Genomic DNA, 25,990 nt, shown 5'->3' with positions numbered 1-25,990 from the left:
AACGTTTATTGAATTGAAAAAAAAGTTTTAATCTCTCGCGACTAATTTTTCAATTACCAAAATATGCAGGCGCTACAAAAGGATGCTACTTGTTTAAGACAATGTTTATTTTCACAAAGCTCATTTGGATTCAAATAAATTTTGTCTACTAAATTTTAATTTGTAGAGCGACGTATTCATAATCAGCAAATTCGCTCGACGGATTAAAATTCGATATTTGCATGAAACAGAGCTCTTAACAAGCTCGACGCAATTAATACTTTGACAGCCATTAATTGCCGATTAATAATGTATAGGCTCCATGAGACTCGAGCCGTGATAATGTATCGCGCCCATATTATCGTTATTATTATTCCAATTAATTATTATTGTTATTATCGCATTGGGAAGGAACGAGAATGGAGTTTTCTCTCTTTCGTAATATGAATAATTAAAATTTCAACAGAAAAAGAGAAAGAGAATTAATAATTGCTTCGAAAAAATATACTGCACATTTTTAATTATACAGGGTTTGCCAAAAGTGTAGAAACTCCTTAATATTTCGAAAAATACGCATTTTTAAAAAAAATGTTTCATACAAAAGTTATAGGGTTTTATGTGGCGCATTACACAGCAACATTATTATGACCTCGAATAGCGTTGTCAAGGTTATGTGAAGGTCACCTCCAACTTTTTAAATGGGACACCCTATATGCTTTTGCATATTCTTGTAGCTTATCTCGAGAGCTTTCCAAAACACTATAATTAAGTTAGTTTTCATAAGTACTTTCCGAGTTATGAGGCTTGAAATCATTTCTTAATTTTACATAAACCATAAAATATCTAGTAAAATATTCATTTTTCGATTATCTTACCTTAATACTTTTATGTACAAAATAATGAGAGGAATCAATTGGTGTAAAGAAAAAACATAGTTGTTTCTAAGAAAAAATATGTAATTTGCAATTAACAATTACATATTTTTTTTAAAAAGTTGGAGGTGACCTTCACATAACCTTGACAACGCTATTCGAGGTCATAATAATGTTGCTGTGTAATGCGCCACATAAAACTCTATAACTTTTGTATGAAACATTTTTTTTTAAAATGCGTATTTTTCGAAATATTAAGGGGGGGGTTTCCACACTTTTGGCAAACCCTGTATATTTATATAATTATATATTATATAGATATTAATTACATATATATTTAACATTTTTTATGAATCTTTATCTACATATATTTAATAAAATTGTACCTTAATTAATTAATAAAAAACCTATTTTATTTCTAGTTATCAAGAAAAAGATATGTGATTTTTATATCGCATAGTAAATTACAGTTTGGCTGAAACACTCACCTCCTTACTAACCATGACGGCCGTGGGCATGTACCTAGTGGAGCCGCAAATAATGCCCAGCTGATAGAGGGCGAAAACGAGGAGAAGGCCCACTAGACAAGCGATGGGCCCTTTCCGGCTGCTGCGGCTCGACAGGAACAACATGTCGCCCGCCGTGTTAAAAATCGCCTCTCATCAGGTGCTCCGTGGATAATTTACTACCTCATTGTATCTGTAAAACACAATCAAATCCCCTTTCATAAAATGAATGTTTCCGAAATGTATATAAAATTTTTGAATAACTGCGATTTATTAAAATTAAAATTGAAATTAATTAAATTGAAATTAAATTAAAATTAAAATTTGTTCTCTCGCAAATTTTATAATCATCATAAAAGATTTTAAGAAAATCACGAATCTAGTTCATTCATAGATCTGGATTAATCTTTGATTTTTCACATTTGTTTCATATTTTTATCACAATATAAAGTTAAATTTCATTTTTGCATCATTAATTTTAAAATAACTTGATATTTAATTAGGAAGTAAATTTTTAAAATAAATTTTTTCGACAAATTCGCCCATCCTCGACAATTCTCGCTGATCCACTCTGTGGATAGACTGTAAAAGATTAAGTTCCGATCCTTTTTCGGAGATTTGAAGCGTCCGAATCGAAGAGTAGTGAAACGAGGTTTGCCAGTCCAACAGTTTCGGAAATTCACTGTTCACATCTTCAAGAAGATATCTCTATCTAGATATAAAATACACGCGCGTTTTATCACGAGCTTTTCTCTCCGCCCTTCTTTTCTTCGATCGCTTTTCCGGTTCCCATGAATCTTGTCCGGTTCTTCCGGATGTGTGCTGTCGATATTGTTTTCACGCACGGCACCTTAAGCTCGATATTTGTCTAACATGTCGAGTCGTCGTCGTAAAATTGATATCCTTGCAGCGCCATGAGAGAGAGAGATAAATAAAAATAGGAAGAAAGAGATCTTGAACGGGATCGATGTTTATGACGCGTCTAACACTTGAAAAATATTGTTACTCTTCCGTATTTGAATGACATATTTCGAAAAACGCATATCTTACCATTCAATCATATACTAATGGATCGATACAAGCAACCTATGCATCGAGAATTACTCTGCATCCATCTGAATAGCGCGAAATAAATTATAATTTTGGAAAAAAGCGACCCTGAAACGCGTCAAATGTCAAAGTGAACCACCCTAGAAAAATTGACAGTTCGATTAGATAATCATTAGAAACGCGATATATCTTTTTTAAATTATCCAAAAAATTATGGCTCGGATAAAACGCTAAAATGTTAAGCATGAAATTTTTATCTGTTTAAATATTACTTTTCAAGAATGAGAAAATCATGGAAATCTCTTTAATTTACGGGAAAGACTGTAATATTTCTCGTAAATCTATTCTCGGTATTATTTGAATAACAATATCTAAACGAAGTCAAAATTACAGCACACACTGGATTAATACCTTTTTTTTTAAAACGAATTGTAATTTACTGCCTCATGGAAAAGCAGGAAATAATAGTAAGTCGAGAAGGAGAGAGAGGGAGAGAGGAAGAAAGAGAATACCAGGTTACATCACATTTTCCGTTTTCCAACGACGACTTTACGTAATTGTACGCCGCGTTTCGCCGTCGATGCGTAAGTTTAATGAAAGTTCAATGTGCTTTAGTGACGTCCGGTATCTTTAAACCGATATCCCATTATAATCGACGTCGTTGCTTGACTGACGCGCTAACGAGAACGAATCGATCCCGGTGGGGGTGGAGGGTGGTTCTCAGTTAAGTTTCTAGAAAAGCTATCGATTCATCCCGAATCGTTCGAATTATCCCTCCTTAGTATTGCGCAACGCACACTGTTGTTCAACGAAATTGGAATTGCGGAAGAAAATATTGAATCCTGGGATATATCGATTTAAAAAAGGAAAAATAGATTTATAAGAATGTAATATTATTTTTTCTTAATAAAAAAGAAGTTTGAGGGAAGACTATAAAATATATCGACAAATAAGTAGTTATAAATGATTTAAAAGAATTAATTAACAAAATACGCCAAATGTTTCGCGCTGAAGATATTTAATTATTTTTTTTAATATAATAACATTTAATGTAACATTTTATTTTTTTATATTAAACTTGATGCAAATGACAAAGGTACGAATCCGAAATTCTCTAGAAATATCGCGTCGAGTTATTATTCCAGCTCCACAGTACATTTCCATTGGTGGAGTTCCAATTTTGTTGAACAGTAATTTGCAACATGCAACAACGGAGGGAAAGGGAAAGGGGAGGGGGAGGGGTGAGTGTAACATGGAGCGATCTTCGTTTTGCAACCGCGCGGCGAATTCGGCCAAAAGTTACGATGCCCATCAAATATTTGACTTGAATCTTCCGCGTGTATAATCACAAATGTTCCATTTCCATCAAGCTCATCCATCGCCGCCCAGTTCGCGAGCAATTTAAACTTTAATCGCGAAAATTGCGGAACAATAGCGGACAGGCCGCGTGCGGGACAGACGCGGACAAAAGATGCTCATTATACATAGACTTGATATAGGAAACGCGTAACATCCCTTTCATCCGAAACTACGCAATCAACGGTAACAATAATGGCTCGAAAACACAACACCCTAGGTGATCAGAAAAGCGGAGAAACGAAACGCATGGGAAGAAATTGGGCCGAAATTTTCTGACAACGGTATATATTCGCGATCATAATATTCGTTCGCGCAAAATTGATTTCAGAATTCATGATTCAACATCAATTGCGATGACGCAATTGATATTCATCGCGCAGCAATATAGAATTAGGTGGCATTTAACGATACGATGATAGATATTATTGTAGTTGCAATAATAATAACAATAATAATAATAATGGCATCGTCGAATGCTGCGGACTGGAAAATCACCGAGTAAACCCGAGGGACAAACTGGAAAATAATAAACAATTATTATTATTTTGATAGTAATAACGCAATGTAACGAGTGCGAAATTAGTTTCCATGCTCGTGCGTTTCTAGAATCGTTATTGTTATTTGCAATGTTTATCTGAAATTTCATCGAGAATTTTTATCTCGCAACACCGAGTATGCTATTTTGCATTTTTGACGTGCCTTTTTCAATATTTTACGTGTCTAGTATTCGATTTTCGTTGAAAAAAAAAAATTAATATCGCACAATATACACACAAAATGTTAACGGGTGGGTTTCTTGGTTCATTTCATCCTTGATTAAGTACACAGATTCGCTTCATTTTGTTTCTAACGTTCATTATCACATAGATGAGATGCTATCGTTAAGTGAGCCGGATCACCATAATCGATCGAGATTTCGCTTTGTTATCCCCCATCGCTATCGAAAGTCGATCGGGGTGGCTGAAGTTCAGTTGGAGAAAACTTTAAAGCCACACGTTGAGAGCAGAGCGGTCAAACTTACTTAGCACGACGATGGCCGTTATTTTTTGCTTTTTATCTTACAACAAAATTCCCTTACGGTTGCTACGGTCGCTTTTGAAAAGCGTCGACTAGATGCTGAGAAGCGGTATTACGTTAATGTTGCGCCAGCGGAAAAAATGAAAACTGACGGCTTTTTGCACCGAGCGACTCTTTGCTCTTCCAGCATATTTCTCATACGGTAATATTAATAAGGATATTTAACACCGTGAAAATTAAAAAAGCGCGAAAGAGAAGGTTTTCGATCGAATTTTAATAAAAAAAAATGTTCTGTGAGTTTATCAAAAGATTTTGCGCCTGCGAAATTAGTTTAATTTTACGCTGTATATGAATTATATTTATGTTGCGATAATATATATGATATTTGTATCATGTCACATACATACATTTATATAAAAATACATACAATTTGTTTTCATATTTATTATGAAAATAAACGTTGTTTATTAATTTACTTTATATTTATATTTAAATTTTATTTTCTATTAATTTGTATTTTTATAATTTATATTTTATATTTTTATTTCATATTATTTTATATTGTTCTTTTATATTTACCTTTTTACTTTACCAGAGAAAGAGAGTGTAAAGATTATAAATTTGCAAACGTAACAAGCGACAATATCTCGCTGGCGACATTTAGATTACGCGCTGAAATTGTGTATTCTCTGCCTCGGCAATCTTTTAATGGCGGCAATTATAGGTCGGGAAACGAGGAAGCATGCCTCCCGGAAACCCGGAATCGCGAAACGCAAATGCAACATCGGTGCGTACATCACGTCGCCCGTGAATTACCTGCTAATAGAGAAGCGCCCAAGCTCGCAACCTAAACCGCGAATCGAGTCGAAAGTTAAACAAATGTCGAATCTAATTTCGCCACGCGTCAAAGCGCCAAATCAGGTATTTATCGTACGTACAGGGTGTTTCAAAATTTGGAATCAAAATCTGTTGCTTCTCTGCAACGAAGTTTCAGAATTGTCAAAATAATAATACGTAATTATTATTTAGGGTAACTGTATTAAAAATTTTGCTGTGTCTTCACTTTTCTTAGTAGAACACTTTTATAGATTTTTTTAATAATTTGTCAAGTACTCTCTGGAATTTTTGAAACTTATAATATGTCGTCCGGAAAAAAAGAGATGGGATATCTATTCTCCCGACTATATTTCATGATTTTCGCCATTTTCCAAACTTGCGGCGATTCCGGTTGTCTCCTCCGAAAATAGATTCCTCGCAAATTCCCTCCACACTCTTACGGAAGCACAACCGCAAGTTTTCTTCTTCGGAGGATTCGGTTACGTCGCTCTGGATGTTATCGATTGACGCAAAATAATGTTCTTTCGGGGGACAATTCTTCGGTTTTACGAGGAGGAGAAGAGTTTGCCTTTCGGCGACAGAAGCTCAGCAATCTGTAGAGTACAGTTAAGTTGCGGAAGCACTCGAGTGTTTTTCCAAGGGGAGAAGTCGAAAACTGTCGCGCAGGATGCATTGTCCTAATGCAAAACGTCGTAGGACTTTGCTTCTTTGCCTTCAATTCTCCTTCCAAAGATCAATCGCTCGAGAGAACATTTGGCATTCACAATAGAGCGATGACAATAGACATTGTCGCCTCGAAAATTATCTCGCGGATGAAATAGCCTTTCCAAGAGTTCTAAGAATGATGTAATAATAATAATATCGCGTTTTACCTCCATCTTAATTTCTAATCTACATTTCGTCTTTTTACAAGTCAAGAATACATATATGAATACTGTTTGATTTTATCATCTCTCTTGTTATCGATTTTCTGCGATAATTCTCACATGAACCGATAAATAAGTTTTAATTACACCGTCTACGAGGGAAATCACGAAATTTCGCGATTCAACCCGCCTTCCGTTCGTAAAGCATTTTGTAAAACCCCTTCAATTTCCGCCCCGGCGCGTTTTGGTCGGGATAGGCCGGGTCAGCGTGAGATTTAATCGTTCGATTTATCGTCTCGCAGCGAGAAATAATTCGGATTTGCCGGGTCGGACCGTCAAGAGAGACCATCGATGATTCGCGGCGCGAATTTAACCGGACGAATATCGCAAAAATCAAATACCGCTTTTCGCTTTTATCGCTCCATGTCACTTTAATTGCATTGATTTCACTTGAGGGCGATTGGTTTATTATTGGCGGTGGAACAAATTTTCGCCGAAAGTAAACCAGTTCACCCGACATTGTCCATGTCCCTGCGCGAGTGTCGTCGTGAGGGTGAAGCAGGGATGGAGCGAGGGGGCGAGGGATAAAACTGGATTAGATGAGTCAAACCGTCTCGCCCACTTAATAGCCACTTAATTGCGCGCAAAGTATTAACAGTGTACTACTAACCTTTGACCTTTTAGCCGGGTGCAAGAGAAAGCTTCTTTGTGATTTTGTCGGAGAAAAAAAAATGTCGAAAAAAAAGAAAGAAAGAAAAGAAACATTCGCTTTGGAATAATCAGATCGGTTAGAGTATTGATTACGCTAAAGCCCTCGCTTTATTACACGATCCATAATTCGCGACAGGATTCAGAACTGAATTTCATTTATGATTTCATGCACCGGGTGTATTTTGATTTATTATGATATACGTATCCTATATATATGTATGTGTGCAAATATTTTTCTATCACACACGGCGCGTAGATTTATAAATAAAATTCGCTCTGTCGTGAATTATGTAGCCGGTCTAAAGTGAATTTAATAATTTTTAGGATGACAGGTGTACGTGAATATAATTTTGAATATTTTTCATATTTATCATGAACGTTGCAATGACTTGATGTGATTGTTTTGTGGATTTTTATGCCGTCATTATCGATGGATCATACCTACCGATAAACTCGACGATAATCGTGCTCGTAATCGTTAATCCTCGTGAACCTTTTGCGTTTTCGCGTGTACGATCTCTGACGATTTTCGTTCAGTCTACGTCATAATTTGAGGCATAATTCTCCACCGAAGAATTATTATCGGCTGAAACATCTCGTATCGAAAAACACAATGAAGTTTACCCACGCGATACCACAAACGATCGATTTTCCCTGCATCCAAACGGAAGGATCGCGCTTCGTAGAATTTCATCTTAGTCTAGAACTATTTCAGACGATCCATTATCCCCGACAGAATTCGCAATGGATTTCTACTTACAAGGTGTTCGGAAATAAACGGATACTGGATCTGCGTTAGCGATGTTATCGCGACATCAATGTTAAATCTTATTAAAGAAAAGGTTAATCTTAAGAAAAATATGAAAATGATTGAGAATTTTATTAAAGGATTCGTGATTCGCTTTCGAAGAAGAAATAACTCTCTCCTAAATACCTCTCTCAATTTCCATCAGTCGAGCAAACTAAACACGTTATACATAGAGAGGGAGATATGTGACCATCGTTTCAGATAAAAAACTGTCCAATTCAGCCAATTTGTCAGTAACGTACTAAAAATAGATATTTTTTATAACCGATCCGTTGTTTGCGACGATCGATCTGGATTTATATTGAATTGCCGCGAGCAATGGTCCACAACAAATTTTTAAACGGCTTTTTAAATAAATCATCTATATACAGTATTTTATCGCTCGTTTTCTCGTCCTATCCGGACCAAGCATAGTTTCTTGACAGATATTAAAATATCACAACAATGATATTTTTAAATTAAATTAAATTTAATTAATTTCAACTTCATAATTAATTACATAACAGGTCGTATTTCTCGAATAATAGATAATTTGCGGCATAAAATATTATTTTAAGAAATATATATAATTTGTATGTGTGTGCATACAAATGAAATTGTATATATTAAGAGATCAAATTAATTATTCTCATAGCACTTTGTTAAATTTCTGCAAACTGAACGCGAATGATGTTTCGTTAATTATTTTTGGCTGCGAGGCTCAATTTAAAAAATTCGCTTAATTTGCTTTGATTTTCAGTGATTTGTAGTTTGAAAGCCATCGATATTTCGTTTCTTTCACCGATTAAATATTTTGCCAAAAATAACACTATGTATCCATTGACAGGCGATTCCACGACACACTGTATATTCGAGCTTTATGTTAAAAAATTCTCTTCAATGGATTAAGAGCGAGCGTTAAATAACAAGAGTAAGAAACGAAGGAGGCAAGAAAGTTCTTCAATTTCGAATCAATTACGGGACTTTGCAGGACTCTTGCTAAAGATCGGGACAAGAAAAACAAAGGGCATCTAATGCAATTCTCTCTGCAGAATGTAATATTGGCGGGAAAATCAATAGGTGAGAAATATTTATAGAAACATGATCCCTTTTCAACGCTTCAGGATATTAGAAACGTGCGTGGATTGCGACGACGAGAGGAGAGGAAATGGCCAACGAGCTTTCGATACTTGGATCGAGAATGCTTTTCGAAGCCAGAGCAACCGAGAAAGGGAGAGTTAGATTTAATCCCTCTGTATCGACCTCGAGTTCTCGCATACAAATTATATAACTCTGAAACTACAATAACTTTTCCGTGTTTGCGAGACGTGCAGTTTAACGAATAAACATTTACAAAACGTCAGATATATTATCATACATATTTTGAGTCATGATACTGCGTTTATCCGGTATTTATAAATGTCAAAGATATTTATATCACAATTTTATCGAATAATTTTGTTTCAACAATTACAAATAATATGAAAAGTTATAAGTTAGCGGAACAAAAATGGGCGGAATTAATTATAATTGATATTTTTATTTGTTGCTCATTTGTTGCTAAAAAGTTGCCAAAGAAAAAAATTTGTTGCTCTGTAATTTTTTTAAAAAAATCATGTTCCGCTAAAGGAAGATTAAGTTAGCGGAACAATACATAACAACAAAATTATACATAATAATAATATAAAAATTTGTTGCTAATTTGTTGCTCTTAAAATATTCAATTTTTTGCTTGCAAAATAAATTTAAACAATAGCGGAAAACTTTTCACAGCGTGCAAAGCTACAAGAGTAAACTATCAGAAAAAAATTTGTTGCTCGCTTAAATTTGATATTGGAATATAGGTTGAATTTGTTGCTCTCGAAATATCCAAGTTCCGAATTTGTTACTCGTGCATTAAGTTTAAATAATGATGAGAAACCTTTCAGAGCGTGCAAAGCTACAAGAGTAAACTACTAGAAAAAAATTTGTTGCACGCTTAAATTTGATATTGAGATATTGTTTGAATTTGTTGCTTTCGAAATATCCAAGTTTCGAGTTTGTTGCAATAAGTTTAAATAATGATAATAAACCCTCTCACACACATAACAAATTAATTTACAAGAATATGTATATGACGATACAATAACAATTAATAAGATTTATATGGCCTTGAATACTTGTGCCAAATATATTAAGTAAAAATTCAGTCAATATGTTTTCGATGTAATTTAAACTTTGCACGCTGTGAAAGATTTTTCGTTATTATTTAAACTTATTGCGCGAGCAACAAATTCGGAACTTGGATATTTCGAAAGCAACAAATTCAATCTATATTCCAATATCAAATTTAAACGAGCAACAAATTTTTTTCTGATAGTTTACTCTTGTAACTTTGCTCGCTGTGAAAAGTTTTTCGCTATTGTTTAAATTTATTTTGCAAGCAACAAATTGAATATTTTAAGAGCAACAAATTAGCAACAAATTAGCAATAAATTTTTATATTATTATTATGTATAATTTTGTTGTTATATATATTGTTCCGCTAACTTAATCTTCCTTTAGCGGAACATGATTTTTTTTTTTAAATTACAGAGCAACAAATTTTTTTCTTTGGCAACTTTTTAGCAACAAATGAGCAACAAATAAAAATATCAATTATAATTGATTCCGCCCATTTTGTTCCGCTAACTTATAAGACGTTTAAATAGGGTCGTATGTCGAATAATATTTTCTCACGTAACATTTTTCTTCCATTACCCCAAATCTTTAAGATTTTCCTTCGCGCGAATTCAATCTTCGAGGTGTTTTCTCTAGTGGATATATCAAAATCACTTTGCGAAGATGTGCTTGTTTTTCACGAGTTGATTTGTATTTCGTCTAAAATGCCCGTGAGAAGCGATGATTTTGCATTTTACGACCGTAAATTCCTCTTACTATCGCGCATCGCGCACAGAAATACGATATTCTTTCAAATCGCTCTTTCTTGCTCAGTCTTTTTGCTTTCGCTTTTGTCTGGAATCGCAATGTAACCTACATTCGACGAGAAACGAGCGATAAAACACGTTACTGTATGTATCTTACATCTCTCGAATGCTGAGGCGAAGGAAACAGGAGTGTAGCATCTCAACACGATAAATTTTGCCATATTTAATATATTCCGGTCGAACCGAACGAGTACCTTGTCGCCGCAACATTAGTTTACATTTTCACTAGTTTTCCGATCGAAAGGAGGAAATTGAATTTAAATGGCATCATCACAACAGAAACGGGCGAAACAGGAGCCTCGTACAAAATGCAAATAGTGTGAAAACTATTACGCATTTTTTGATTCTCCCCCTCCCTTAAATTAGCATAAATTCTCTCTAAATTCTTCAAGTTATTCTAAAAATATATTAACATAATTATATTAACATAATCTTTTTTTTCAGTGTAAATTAATTACATGCAATGTAGATTTTACCGAAACTTGAACAAAAGGCAATAAAAAAATTTCGTACATCACTTTTATTCTAACGATATACTATCGCATATTTTATGCGAGATTGTATTTCCGGTCGAACACGGTCAATATTTTTCACGCGACTTTTCGATTAAGAGAACAGAGAGCTATCAAAAATATATGGAAAATGTATGGATCCCAAATCCTCGCCAGAGAGAGAGAGACTGGGGGAGGGGGGAATAAAAGAATGACCCACCTTCCCAAGCTTTACGCCGGAGCACTCAATTTTTCAATACCGCGAGCGAGAAATATCCGCTTCTGCCATTCGTGCATTTGTATATTTGCATCGTCCCTTTTTGTTGTCGCTCGCGGACGCTTTTATGTGCCAGACAGACCTTCTCCATCCTCTGGAATAAACAGAATATCGTCGGAAAGAGAACGAAGTAATTAGAGACCGAAGCCAGCTGTGTTCGAAGCGAGAGCACCTTTGTAAAATCGGCTTTAAAAAAAAGAAAAAGCGAGGAAAAACGAAAAAAAATCCGATAGAAATGAAAAATATGCGCGTAATATATCTCGTGTTTTTCTTCTCAAATGCACTTCCCATACATTTGCGTTTCTTTCGCAACGAAATATTGAAACCGAGGCTGATAAATATCGCGATAATGGAACATCTCGTCAGTCATAACGATATATTTATCAGTCTCGCGATATTCGCGTAATTATTTTATTTTAATAAAATTTCAATCCGCGTGAGCCATAATAGCTGCGTAAGGACACTATTAATTTGTTATTAATATTATTATTGCAACTCGTTATCAAATTGCATTGATTTAATTGTAATAATTATATTAATTGTAATAAATATATTAATTAAATAAGTTATTATAGTTTATTCAAACATTTAAAAAATATTAAAAATAAAATATTAAAATATTTATTGTAGAAAAATATTTCGGAAAAAGATCCAATCACACCTTTGTCCCGACAGAAAATTCAGAGGTCTAAGGAATTCGTGGATAAAAATATGCAAAGAATATGTGCGAAAAATTCGAAACATTCCATACACATGCTACAACGATAAATAGCGATCACGCTTATATTGATGCAAACGATATGATAATGATTATGTAATAACGATGTGACTCCTTTTCCGGAACCGAAGCGAAAGAAATGGAAAATCGATGCTATCGTAAAATAACCAGGAATCTGTGGTTGTTCGGGGGTGAGAAAGGGATTCCAGAGAGGAAATCAACTGCACGCAGCATAATATTCAGATACTTTGCGTCGTTATTTCTTGTCGACTTCTTGTCGCAATCAAAATGCATCGGTTTGCAAAATCTTCCCTTAAAGTCTCTTTTAATTCTTAAAATATTCTTCGCAAGAAACACATTAAAAATATCACATTGTAATATATATGCTATCTTTCAAACTTTTATGTGCTTTCCTATTTAATTTTTTGACACTTGCGATATTTAAACAAATTTGTTAAATAATTGACAGAACTTATAAGAGACAAACTTATATTTTTTTCGCATAATTCACAAGTTACTAAGCTACAGATAAACCTTAGAGAGGGAGACTAATGTCTCGCGGATTTCAGGATTAACATCCCGAGATATTCGCGCGAGTTACAATACCCACACAACACCAAGTTTGATCTTTGTAATCCCAATTTATAGACCTTCCAAGGGATATCGTATAACATTCTCAACCTTTTCGTTGAAAAAGAAATGAATTATTCCAAAGATTCTGCTAGTTGGAAGAATTCGATTTCTTGTAAAAACAACTTTATCAACCAACATTATAATTTTGTTTCAAATTAATCGAAAGCCAGACCGTTTTCTAAATCATGTTTTTATAATCTAGTTATGTAGCACTCAATTGGACTTTTACCGAGGAAAAATTGATTTTGAGGATTAATCTTTGATCATTAAGTAATCAATGCGACAGAATAGCTGTAACAATCTCAATGCTTTTTGCTCGTTTAATGCCTAGAAAAGGAGACTCGAGAAGATACGAAAATACATTGAAATCTTAATCACCCTATTTTTCATGCGCATTTGCGTGTAATCGAGCGTGAATTAAACGCAATGGTTGCCACGTTACATTTGCTCGTCTCTAGCGAGAATCGCTTTCGACTCGGTCAATTTTTTTTTCAAACAAGATCGGAAGAGAGAAAGCGATGAGAATATATATTGGATGCTGTAAAGGAAATCGGCTTTAGTTGCATTTTAATTATGCCGAGCTATCGAGCGTGTTCCAATTTAGCATTGCTTTTTATGTCGCGAAAGAATGCGAAAGAGTACAGGCAAAGGAAAATCGAAAATCGAAAAATACGACAATTGATTATTTAATTCACCAAATCGTCCGAGATTTTCTGGTTGACATCCAACTATATCCATGTAATTATGTATAAAATTGTCTTTTTAGAAAGTTGTCTTTTAATGAAAACACGCCTTTAATACATTTTCTTGAACATTTAGTACATTTACTTGAACGGAATGAAAATTAATAATTGCAGAAATAAATGCAAAATACTAATAATTTCGAACTCTTTAATTTTTAAATTTATAGCTTTGATTTTTTAATCTATTAATTCTGATTTTTAAATTTCCCTTCCTTTTAATGTACCACAAAATGACTCAATCCAGTTTTGCTTCTCATTGAGAGACGCTTCTGAACTAAATAAGGAGAAAAAAATTAAGATTTACGATGATCTCGTGAAAGAGTCGTCTGTTCTTGCCATACGATGCAATATGATAGACAGCTATCGATTTTGCATGTATCGTGTTTTATGACACGTCCGCGATACTCTTGCGAGGGATATCCGGCGGACGTGTGCAGAATGTTCGCTATAAATAGGGATTTCCGTCGTTGACTCAAACTCTAACGTTACCGCTTTGTTTTCTTTCGTAATTTCTCTAGTGTACAATGTGCTGAGTTGTTTATCTCTCGCAAAACACGACAGTTTGTTGCGAATTTATTGTTTAGTTCGACGCTCGAGTAAGAGCTCGAACATCGATTCGGATGTTTAATAAACCAGTAGTATTCGACTGAATTGTGTTTTAGCATTCTGGTATTTTTTTTTTCAAATTAGTATCATTTTATTTCGATCAGTTATTTCACCCAGTCACGTAGATTAATATCTCGATAAAAACTAGAAAATTAATCTATATCGAAAATATCGAATTTTTTTTTCTGCCTCGTGAATGTATAAAACGGGCATGTCACCATCGATGGGTATATCATATTCCGTGTATCATAAACTGATCGGTGGATAGGATTATCGACTTATCGATTTGCGACGCGATCGAACGGAAAGTAAAACAAGGGTAGGAATGACATTTTGAGGAGAGCAACGGCACCGCCGGCGATGAATAATTCAATCGTTGATTTGCACGAGTCAGTAGAAACGTCGGCTCGATTTCGACATCGGTTCTTTCCACCCGGGTTGCATCGATCGAGCGCCCTTAAAATAACTTTCATCCCGCGCTCATAATTTGACCCGCTCTCGACGCTCTCGATGAATAAATGACGCGCAGAGTCGAGGGCTCATCGAGACAGTATTTTAATACTGTGTATCAATTTTCGAAATCGATTTTTTCTCAGTAACTTTCTTCTCAATATCGCGCACAAGAATGCCACTAAAATATTTTGCTATAATTTTGCATGAAAAAAGTTTATTTAAAAATAATTCAAAAGTTTATTATTTAATAAATATATAACTGCTTCTCTCTTGCAGGCAATACACATCTCTCTAGTTTTCTCTCTGTTTCGAGAAATCCATAGTACAAGGGAAACACGATCGATGTGTGACACCGCGGATATATCGGCGATGCACGTCACGGAAATTAAAATTCTAATTTCTGGTTGATCAAAACGCGAATACTCGTCTCACGCGTCGATGCGCGTTGCATATTTCAACGTGTTCACGCGGTTCTCGCGCGGTGAACGCAATATTTTACTCAAAACGAGCGCTCCCATATGGAGTTTTCACGCGTCGCGTGTTAATTAGATCGCAAAAAGCTACATCGAGTCTGTAACGAGGTATTTTTCCGCTTTAACGGAATCACGCTTTTTTCTTCGAATTTCGTTAATTGCTATTTATTCGTTTATTCTGTCTCTAGATTACTTTTCAATTCTTCGCACCCCATTTTTAATCCCAAGTCAATCTTTCCCTCGACGAATATTGTCGAGAGGCGAAAGTTGTCGTTGCTCGTCGCAATTTCGAGGACTGTAATTTCCGTTTTTCGCCGTGGTATTCAAGCCCCGGTGAAGATTTACGGCGGAAAAATACGGTTGATGAGTAGATGGAAATTCGCTCTGTTAATGAGCTCAACAGGTGCATGGGGTATATTGGACATTTGAAGCTTTTACCTCACGACTGCTTGACACGCGTGCGCGAATCGTCGCAGCCTCGCGAAATTCGCGTCTTCGTACACCTTATGCGTTCCAATCGTGAAATGGAATCGATTTATATCGCGACGATAAAGGAAGCAAAACAGGAATAAAAGAGGAACGGGAAGGTGGAATCGAGCGCGAGCAACGACAAAAGGAGGTAGGTATTCGATGGAATGGAGAACGAGAACATACGGAGAGATAAGAGAAGAAGATGCTTTTGTATGCCAGATAAAACTCGCGCGGTGAAGAAAACGCGGGGATTTCATCGGAAACGAGCGCTTTGATGAAAATATGTTCGGCGCAGCGAGGATTTTCTTCCTTGACGGGTTCAAAAGATTCCTCGGTGACTAAATGCGATTAGCGCGAGTAGAAAACCCGGTGTATACATTCGTCTCCACAAAAAAGAAAATGTACATTTTTTTTAAATAATTGATGTTTGATTGTTCAAATAGGAATTTTATCTCCCACGCTTCAAATATTTTACTTTTATAGCTTCCTAAAAAGAAATGTTGAACCTTTGTAAAGTAACATGTGTGATATCATTATAAGATATATCTATACTTGGATCATAAAGTTATTTTTATTCTAATTATAAATTAGTAATCAAGAGAGAAAGAAAGAGAGAGAAAATTTTTATTTTAATTTTAAATTTTCTGAAAAATATATTTAATAAAAAATAAGCTAAAGAATAGAAAAAAGAAAAGAAATACATTCTTTTCTCGAGAAAAGTAAGATTATTGACAATAAAGAAAATTTGCATTTTTGAAATGTTTTAATTTAGAAAATAAGTGATTTTAATTTTTCACGTAGGAATCTTATTTCACGTATCAAATATTTTATCGTACTTTTCTCAGCTGTCTGGAAGAAAATACAAATGTTATCCTTCATACCATAATATAATTTTATCATTTCGTGATATATCTAATCGAATCATAAAGTTATCTTTTCTAATTATTGATTAAGAGGATGAATTTATATAATGATTTTAAAAAATAATCAAAACAGAGAATTTTTATTTTAATCTTAAATTCTCTGGAAAACAAGCAATAAAAAGCCAAAGAATAAAAAAAAATATATTCTTTATCTTGAGGAAAAAAGAACTATTGAGATGAAGAAGGTGAAGAATATATTCCTTATAATGATCTCACATGTTCGCTTATAATTAGTTTATAGTAACTTTTTAGTCACACTCACCCGACTTCGCCCAATTTGACCACTGGATAGGGTTGTGGAATAGTTGATAATCGCGAGACAATGGCAAACAACAGCGATCCCGTTGGCAGAACCTAGTGAGAGATTTAATTGGCTGTTAAACGATCGTTCAGACTCGATAACTGGGATAACCCCTCGCATTTCCCTCTCTCTCTCCGTTCAATTAACGCTAATTACTCTTAACCGTATAATCAATATATACTGAAAGGACGCGCACGAAATTGTCCTCGCGATAAATCGATAAACATAAGATACGATACGAATGTACAACGAGCATTGAACGAATATTTGAACAAGTAATTTTGTAAATTTGCATTTTAGATGTGTCATAAAGATGGTGAATGCAATCTTTAATCTTATCCAAGAAATATCAAATTACTTTATTTCATTTTATTTTATGAAAATATTTTATTACAATTTTTTTCGTTTTATTCGATACACTCTTCGTACATTTCTTACATATTCAAAATGAATAGGGTTGCAATAAACTAGATGTCACGTAGAATTTTTAGAATCGATAAAATATTGAGTCTCGACTCTTTCCAAAATTATTTTCAGATATATCTGGAAACATTTTCTATGTGACGGCAAGTATAAATTTCGAAACATCACTGAATAATGAATCACGAATGAACATCACGATGAATAATTTTATTTATGCCAACAATCCGTAAATGGATATCAGATCTTATGCAGAAGGAGTATCGCGTTTTGAAATATGGTTACGCGGGTGCGTTATTGCGTTTCGATCGCAAACAACCGGGTCTGTTTGGTCAAACCCGATCAAACCCTGCTACAATTAATTAACACACATTGCACAACATGGTATTCTCCGATTGCAAACAATGTCGAAATAATTAGTATAGCGAATAATGCGCTATGTGAGAATAAATGAGTTTGTTAGAAACAAGATAAATTAGAGAGCGCGAGAGAAAGAGAGAAAAGGAGAGAGACAAGAGTGTTTTTTCGTATTACTTTCATGTGTGTGAGATCTTTTTCTACATGTTACATCATTTTATAATTTTTGACTATTATTCTACGAAATTCAATGATATAAAATATTGCGAACGTAGTTTCATACAGTAACACAGCCACAAAGATACACGTTAAAGGAATATTTCTCTTGCACGGTAGTCATTTTTTAACAGGCAATTAATATACGCCGTGTGTTTCGGAGTATAAACGCGTTTGCTAGGAACGAGGCCCTTTCAACCCTTTGAAACGGGACCATTACGATGTAATGAATATGAATGCAAACATAAATTTTATGAAAGCTACGTAAAAGGACGCGTAAAATAGGCAGAATTTATGAGGTTGGGAAAAAAATGGTATTTTCGATTTCTTTTAATACAATCGATATTAAATTATAATTATTTTAAAAAATAATTGTGTTATACTATACGAATATATAAAATTTATTATGTGCTCGCGAAATATCAACATCTTGTAGTCGTTATAATATCTCTCCTTTACGAGCGTGGATAATATTGTAGATCGTTTATGCGCCACGGCTTATAACTTGCCAGAAAGTGCTGTTTCGAGGATCGACTGCATTCCGTCGCGGATGCAATGGAAGCAGGAAGCAGGCGGCTTATTAAATTCTCTACGATAGCAAAATGCGTAGCAAAGCGAATATAGCCACTCTCTATCTATTTATCTCTTTCTCTCTCTCTCTGTCTTTGCTCTTCTCTCTCTGAGAGTTAATAACTCTCCTTTATACACGGTTCCCTGGACCGTAGCGAGCCACTTTTCATCTCACGGATTCTTTGACCAATTTGAGGTCATTTCTTTCCACGGCAGAAAATGTCGAGATAAATTTATTTTTCATTGCGAGGTCTTCATTTTCGATACATCGACTCTCTCTAATAATTGGAAATTTGACACTAATTACAATCAAACAATTATTTTATTATATTTTGCTAAGGATGCTCTTTTCTCAATTGTCGACATTAAGTTTTAATCATTTTAATTTTTTAATTAGACTAGAGTATTTTTAATATGTGCATCATTTTTCATTAAAGGTACTTTCATTAACTTTGATGAAGATGAATGATGCATGTTATTAATAATATATTTTGTGTGCCATATATATTGAATATATTTTTAATATTAAAATATATATTAAAATATATATTAAATATATATTAAATATATATTAAATATATATTAAAATATATATTTATATTTACAGGTATATATCATCGATCACCATGTGCGGAATCAAATAAAAGGACTAAGAAGAAGAATTATCGATTTTAAAAAATCGACTTTTCTTAGTGAAAATTTCCTAACAAAGAATATATTTAATGAAAAAATTTCTATAAAAATTCTATATAAATAATTGAAAGAAAATGTATTCCGCTCGTCCTTTCATCCGTTTTGTATATCGTGAATACCGTACAAAGCGCGAGATTAACCCCATTTATAAAAGTTTCGCGCTGCGAAAGCGTGGGATATCGCGACGATACGAGCCGCGCGTGACACGTTACCTTCCTAAAAGCTGTTTACATGACGCGGGCATATGTAGGGTGAAAAGTATCCATGTAAAACGGATGGAGCTTAAAACTACGCTATAAAGTCGTGTATACAAGGTCTCGGAACCATTAGATAATCCCTTAAACGAACCGTTTGTTTGGCTAATGTACAGGCGACAACGTTTCAACTCGTAGCAAAGAGTAAACTTTTTTTAATCGTACTTTTTCGTATTTTGATACTCTCTTTTGCACATTTTTATATTTGTAATTTTTATTTGTAACTTATAATTTTACTAAAATTAACATTTTTAATTTTTATAATTTTTCCTACATTCTCAAAATTTTTAATAAAATGTCATTAAAAAATATGTAATTTCTGTCATGTGTTTTCTATTTTATATAATTCATGAATTTTTAATCGTAAAATTATCTAATAAAAACAAAAATTCTCTCGCACATCTTTTTAACAAATCTACGATTTCTTCTATTTTTTCAAAGCTAGATAAATTGCTTCGCACAAGAAGAGATGTGCGACTTTAATTATAAAACTAATTATGTTTATGCTTTTAAAACTATTGAATCATATATTAATTAATATTTATTTAAGCATATGTATCATGATAATTTTACGTATAATTTCTTTTCCTAAAGAGTTTCGATTTACCATAAAAAAATCATATCTTTCGTTATTGCCATCTTGTCCTATTTCAAGAAGCTGAAAAAGATAGAAGGGATGAATATCCCAAGGCGACGATAAGATACCATCTATCACAATCGAGGGACCCATGTCCACGTCGGTGACTTTTCAAGCATTTGAACGTTTCAATTCCACCTATCCGTATGTAACCGAGCGAAATCGTGGACGCTGTTAGACGCCTTGGAAGCTCTTAGTTTCGACGAAACGCTAACAGTAAGCATCCGTGGAAATGTAACCAGTCTACCGGACATCGGGCTGCTGTTCGTCGACGGTGCGTTTCAAGCAAATCTGATTAAACCGTCTCTGATGAATCTGAATACTCGAGTGCCGTCAGAAGCATGGAGGAGATACGTCGGTCATGGCTGCATTATAATCCCGCTGTTGAAACTGGACAACCGCGATCGCATAATATTACTGGCTAGCGATATTAACATTAAGTCCAAGATCGAATTGTTTCGATGATCCGGAGGACATCGAGATGATCGCCGGCATTAGGATGATGATAAGTCGAATAAAGGCGATGTAAACATTCAAGATTGTCGAGCGACACGTGTCCCGAATTTGAAAATTATGAATACGATTCCTCGCCTTTATTGGAAGAGCATAGTAAGAGTGAGAAAATCCTTTATCACATCTTCGATATTTCCGAGAAGAGACCGACGAGGGTAAATCCCCGACTTGTCAATTTAAAAAAATTGAAGATGTATTTGCTGAAAGACTAGAATATTTACGAAGGATACAAGCTTATGACGCTAACGTTTACATAATGTTTCGCAAGTTATTGAGAAATAATAAATAAAAAAGAAAATAGAAATAAAAAATCAATTTTGCAAAATAGTATATCTAAATTTTAAAAAGCCTGTTGCACAAAAGTCCAGAATTGTAAAATAATAAATAGAATATTGTCGCAATAACAAAAAAAAAAGATCTTTTTATATAATTTTATATAAATATATATATATATATATATATATATATATATATATATATATATGAAATTTGACGTAAATAAAAGATTTTTATGTGAAAAATTGTTTTTATAAAATAATGGAAAAAACGAATCCGAGTAATTTTTTTCAATTCTTCGAAAAACAAAATTGACAAAATTCAAATTGTTTTGCAAAATGTCCAGTACAAATGTAAAACTTTATATACATTCTGAAAGAAGTATTTGCATCGATGAATCGTTGTTACTTTGGAAAGAGCGTTTGTCTTGGAAACAATATATACTTTCGAAAAGAAATTGTTTTGGGATAAAATTCTTTGCATTATGCAAAAATAAAACTGGCTACATCCTATCTAATTTCTGCGTATAAACTGGTAAATGTACATATTACGGTTCATATTATCCAGAAAGCAAGCCTTCAACCCGCATTGTCCTTCAATTGTGTCACATCATATTTTAAACTGCTTATTCCGATTAAATTTAGATAACACAGGCCCACAAAAAAAAAAAGTTTGCAGTACTTTTGACCAGACATACTTTTTCTTTCGTATTTTTTGACGCTGAATCCGAATCTGCAATAAAAATGTAGCCTTCTCCTGCATATTTTTAACTTTCCTTAGAAAAACCCCATTTTTTACGTTTTTTTCGTGGTTTTTTAAAATTAAAAGAAAATGGAAGAAAGATACGATTAATTTGACTTCAGAATTGAATTCTACGGTAAAAAATACATCAAAAACCATGTCTTGAATATTTTTTTAATGAGATTTCAACCCCTCATACGGCGTTGAAAAGGCTAAAGAACCAGAAAAAGCCAACATTCATTCCAAATTTGATTAAAACGCGATTAAAATTTGATTCTACAACTTTGAAAGAGTTTATAGGCATTATAAATACTACTCTGGGGATTTTTGAGGTCGCTGATCATGAATTTGATGTCAGATTTTTTAAAAGACCACTCCCAGGAGACGTTAGTGGATAGCATACGAGATAAATTAATTGGTTTTTCTGAAAATCGATGTTTCAAATACTATTTTGGCGGTTTTCCATAACATGGTTCATGAAAACAAGGTTTATTTGGACTGTTAATTGTTAATTGGATTTGAAATTCATGATCAGCGACGCTAATAAACCCCGGTATAGTATTTTCAGCTAATTTCAAGAAAGTGTCTCATACTTTTAATGATACTGTAATTGAGATAATGCAATACTTGCTAACAAATCTGAATTTCAGTGGCGAAGTGACGGATACTAGGTGTCAACGCTTTCTCTCTCTCTTTCTCCCCCTCTCTCTCTCTCTCTCTCTCTCTTTCTGAAATATGTTTTACCGAATACAATTCTTTATTTGAAAAATAAGTTTTAAGTAAATCTAAATATTCTTCTGCTCGATTTTTATCAGCATAACCGATAGGAATAGATCTTTGCCATCTTAAACATAAAGTGTTAGTTTAATCTGAAGCTCAAGTTGGGGTGAAAGAAGCCCAATCACAATTGTCACTTGTATTCGAGACGTATTATGATATCTCAAACAAGTATTAGTACTCAATAGTGGTACTATCAAAAACCAATTAATTTATCCCGTATGCTATCCACTAACGTCTCCTGGGAGTGGTCTTTTAAAAAATCTGACATCAAATTCATGATCAGCGACCTCAAAAATCCCCAGAGTAGTATTTATAATGCCTATAAACTCTTTCAAAGTTGTAGAATCAAATTTTAATCGCGTTTTAATCAAATTTGGAATGAATGTTGGCTTTTTCTGGTTCTTTAGCCTTTTCAACGCCGTATGAGGGGTTGAAATCTCATTAAAAAAATATTCAAGACATGGTTTTTGATGTATTTTTTACCGTAGAATTCAATTCTGAAGTCAAATTAATCGTATCTTTCTTCCATTTTCTTTTAATTTTAAAAAACCACGAAAAAAACGTAAAAAATGGGGTTTTTCTAAGGAAAGTTAAAAATATACAGGAGAAGGCTACATTTTTATTGCAGATTCGGATTCAGCGTCAAAAAATACGAAAGAAAAAGTATGTCTGGTCAAAAGTACTGCAAACTTTTTTTTTTTGTGGGCCTGTGTAATTAGTACACTAATATAGAACTTGCAAAACGGATGTTATTGGTACAATGCGAAAAAACAGGCGTGGTATTCCTTCAGATGTAAGAATAAGAGAGACAGGGGAACATATTGCACGATATAAAAACAAAGTGATGTTATTGAAATGGAAAAATAAAAGATATGTATTGCTGTTTAGTACGATACATGACGATAATATGGTGGAAATAGAGAAACGAGATGTTAAAAAAATGAGACGTGGTCCTTGACTACGATAAGAACATGGACGGAATCGATAATAGTGATGGGATAATTGTACACATATTGTAAACATATTCAATAGCAAGAAAGAGGCTAAAAAATATTACAAGATATTTCTTCATCTTCTAGACATTATATTTGCCTGAATTTCTACTTGTTATGTAAAAAGGACAATGGAACATTAAATAGGAAATGAATGAATTTCTTACTCCAATGTATTGAAAAAACTATTGAGCGATATGCAATTCAAGATGAAAATTCGATAAATATTTCGAAAGTCGGTCGGCTAGCTACATTTCCCAAGCCTATACGTCTTATCAGAAAACATTTTCCAGATTTTATACACAGTACTTTATCAAAAACTAATTCTACGCAATATTCCAATTGTTTCAAAGATGGATTTCTAAAGGAAAATATTAGTGCCCTACACGTGAAATATCACTATGTGTTGCACCCTATTTTCAAAAATATCGTATTTTATAAGAAAAGAATAAATTTTTTATTTCTCTTTTTATTTTCCGTTCTTTCATGTATGAATTTTTCCTGCTTTATTTAAATTCTCAAAATTGTAATAACATTTGTTATATTAATGAATTTTGAATAAAATTATTGATTTTTTAAATAATCTAACTCGTAGTATTTGCCATTTTGTTATAATTAATTCAAATATACAGATGTACTCACTCTGTTGACGAACATACTCGTCATTGCTTGATTTTAATTAAGCAAGCAGGTATACATTTTTAAAATTCCATCGTTAAAGGATTGACAACGACTCGCTCGTCCGCGTCATTGCTGATGAATGAAAAATCGGGAAATCAAAGATGAAACGTCACTGGTGAACAGCGATTTTTAAAATTCTGACTATCAAATCGTCACGCTCTCGGAAAAATTGAAAATATTTTTCTGCGATTGGAAAAATGAAAAAAAATCGAGTGATTTTTTTGATATCAGATTTTGCGATTAATGCTTTATATTCGATTACGAGAATATCTTGTTTCTATATAACAATACTAAAATATTAATAATAAAGATAATTATTGAAAAACTTACTTCTGGCGAAGGTGTTTCAGATAATATGATGTACGGAGCGTCTCTTTAGACTTGCTGCTCGCTCGAGTCTTACGGCACGAATGATGAAAGGTCGCGGCGATACACCGTAAACAATAGTTCACCATATCTCGTGTGTAAAGACCGCATACATACACTACCGCTCAAAAGTATTTGGCCACCTAGGTAAATTGTGTTTAAATGACTATAAATAAATAAAAATCATTTATTTATATTAATCTATATATTATATATATATATATATATATATATATATTATCTATATATCTATCTATATATATATTATCTATATATCTATCTATATCTTCTCTATCTATATATTATTTTTGCAAAATATGCATCAAGAGATGTGTTTTCTGTTCAAATGGCAGCAGATAACTGACACAATCTATATCCGTTACATTCTAAAATATTTAATAAACAAAAAAATTCCATGAAACACGCGCCTTTGTAGTAAAAACTTAAAAGTATTCATTCTAGGAAAAGAGCCATAAATACCTTATTTGGCTTTGTAGCTATCTGTTAGTAAACATGAAGTGATATTTATAATATAGCTATTGAGAACGACTTTCCGTTAGCGCATAAATAATAAACATCGACGAAAGGCAATAGACACAATTTCGTTTTCGAGTTTTCTCTTAAATTAAGGGTGGCCAAATACTTTTGAGCGGTAGTGTATATAACTTATGTAGCAATTCATTCGTTGCCATTACATTATGTTTATTATATGTTATATAGCATATTATAAACTAAAATACACATCGAAATTTTGAATATTATATTTTCCCAATAGCCATCTTTTTTTAATTTTAATTTATTCTATTTATTCACTTGTATTTTAGTGATAAAAATGTCGTAAAACGCAACTCTGCGTTGATAACATAGATAACAATTTTGTAAATACGACTGGAAAATGAATCGCAGTTTCATCTGATAAATATGATTTGCGTTATTTCTCTCTATACGATTTCTGTACGTCGTATGTGAAAGTGTTATGTAAAATATCGTAATAATTATTGTATTATAATCATTAGTGCGCATGATCAAATTATCTATCGCGAATAAATCAATTTTACGAATAAATGATTCAAGTATTATAGAAAAATAGGAAAAATAAATGAAAGAAGAAAGTCTACGGAAATATCAAGGATGAGCAAAATCATCTAATATCCTTTTAATAATAGATTCTTTAATCAATTTGGAGTTGATTTTTCCTAGTGAAAATACCGAGGCATCGATAATTTGCGCGAGTTACAACCGAAAAAGTTGAAAGGAAGTTCTCAAAGCAAACTAAACTAAAATTAAAAGATTAACAAAACTACGCTTGTGTTTAATTTCAGGCAAAGTTTACTTTAATAGAATTTTAATTTGAAGCTTAGTTACTCTTCAAAGTTATTTAAAGATATATATAATGCAAAAAATAATGCGCTCTCTCGACAATTTCGCTGAGGGAGATTATCTCGACCATGAGAA

General features: G+C 33.4%; 1 protein-coding gene across 15 annotated transcripts in view; it reads right to left on the bottom strand.

Moving 5' to 3' along the window:
* The window catches only part of Tpst (tyrosylprotein sulfotransferase), a 375,255-nt gene that overhangs the window by 9,374 nt on the left and 339,891 nt on the right, over positions 1 to 25,990 (bottom strand). For 13 of the 15 annotated variants that reach the window (XM_083078154.1, XM_083078156.1, XM_083078149.1 and 10 more), the window contains 2 exons: positions 17,001 to 17,092; positions 1,340 to 1,550 (listed from right to left, as the gene is read on the bottom strand). In XM_083078154.1, the coding sequence (XP_082934280.1) occupies positions 1,340 to 1,483 (144 nt within the window). In that variant the 5' untranslated portion in view covers positions 1,484 to 1,550; positions 17,001 to 17,092. Of the gene's footprint in view, positions 1 to 1,339; positions 1,551 to 17,000; positions 17,093 to 24,499; positions 24,679 to 25,990 lie in introns of all 15 variants that reach the window. The other 2 variants (XM_083078161.1, XM_083078163.1) reach the window with 2 other exon arrangements.

This window comes from Camponotus vicinus, unplaced genomic scaffold (assembly GCF_025532165.1).
Source record: "Camponotus vicinus isolate PSW18456_S1 unplaced genomic scaffold, iyCamVici1.0 SCAF_1, whole genome shotgun sequence".
Taxonomy (NCBI): Eukaryota; Metazoa; Arthropoda; class Insecta; order Hymenoptera; family Formicidae; genus Camponotus; species Camponotus vicinus.
The sequence above is the reverse complement of the archived record's forward strand: the minus strand, read 5'-3'. Positions and strand labels throughout refer to the sequence as shown.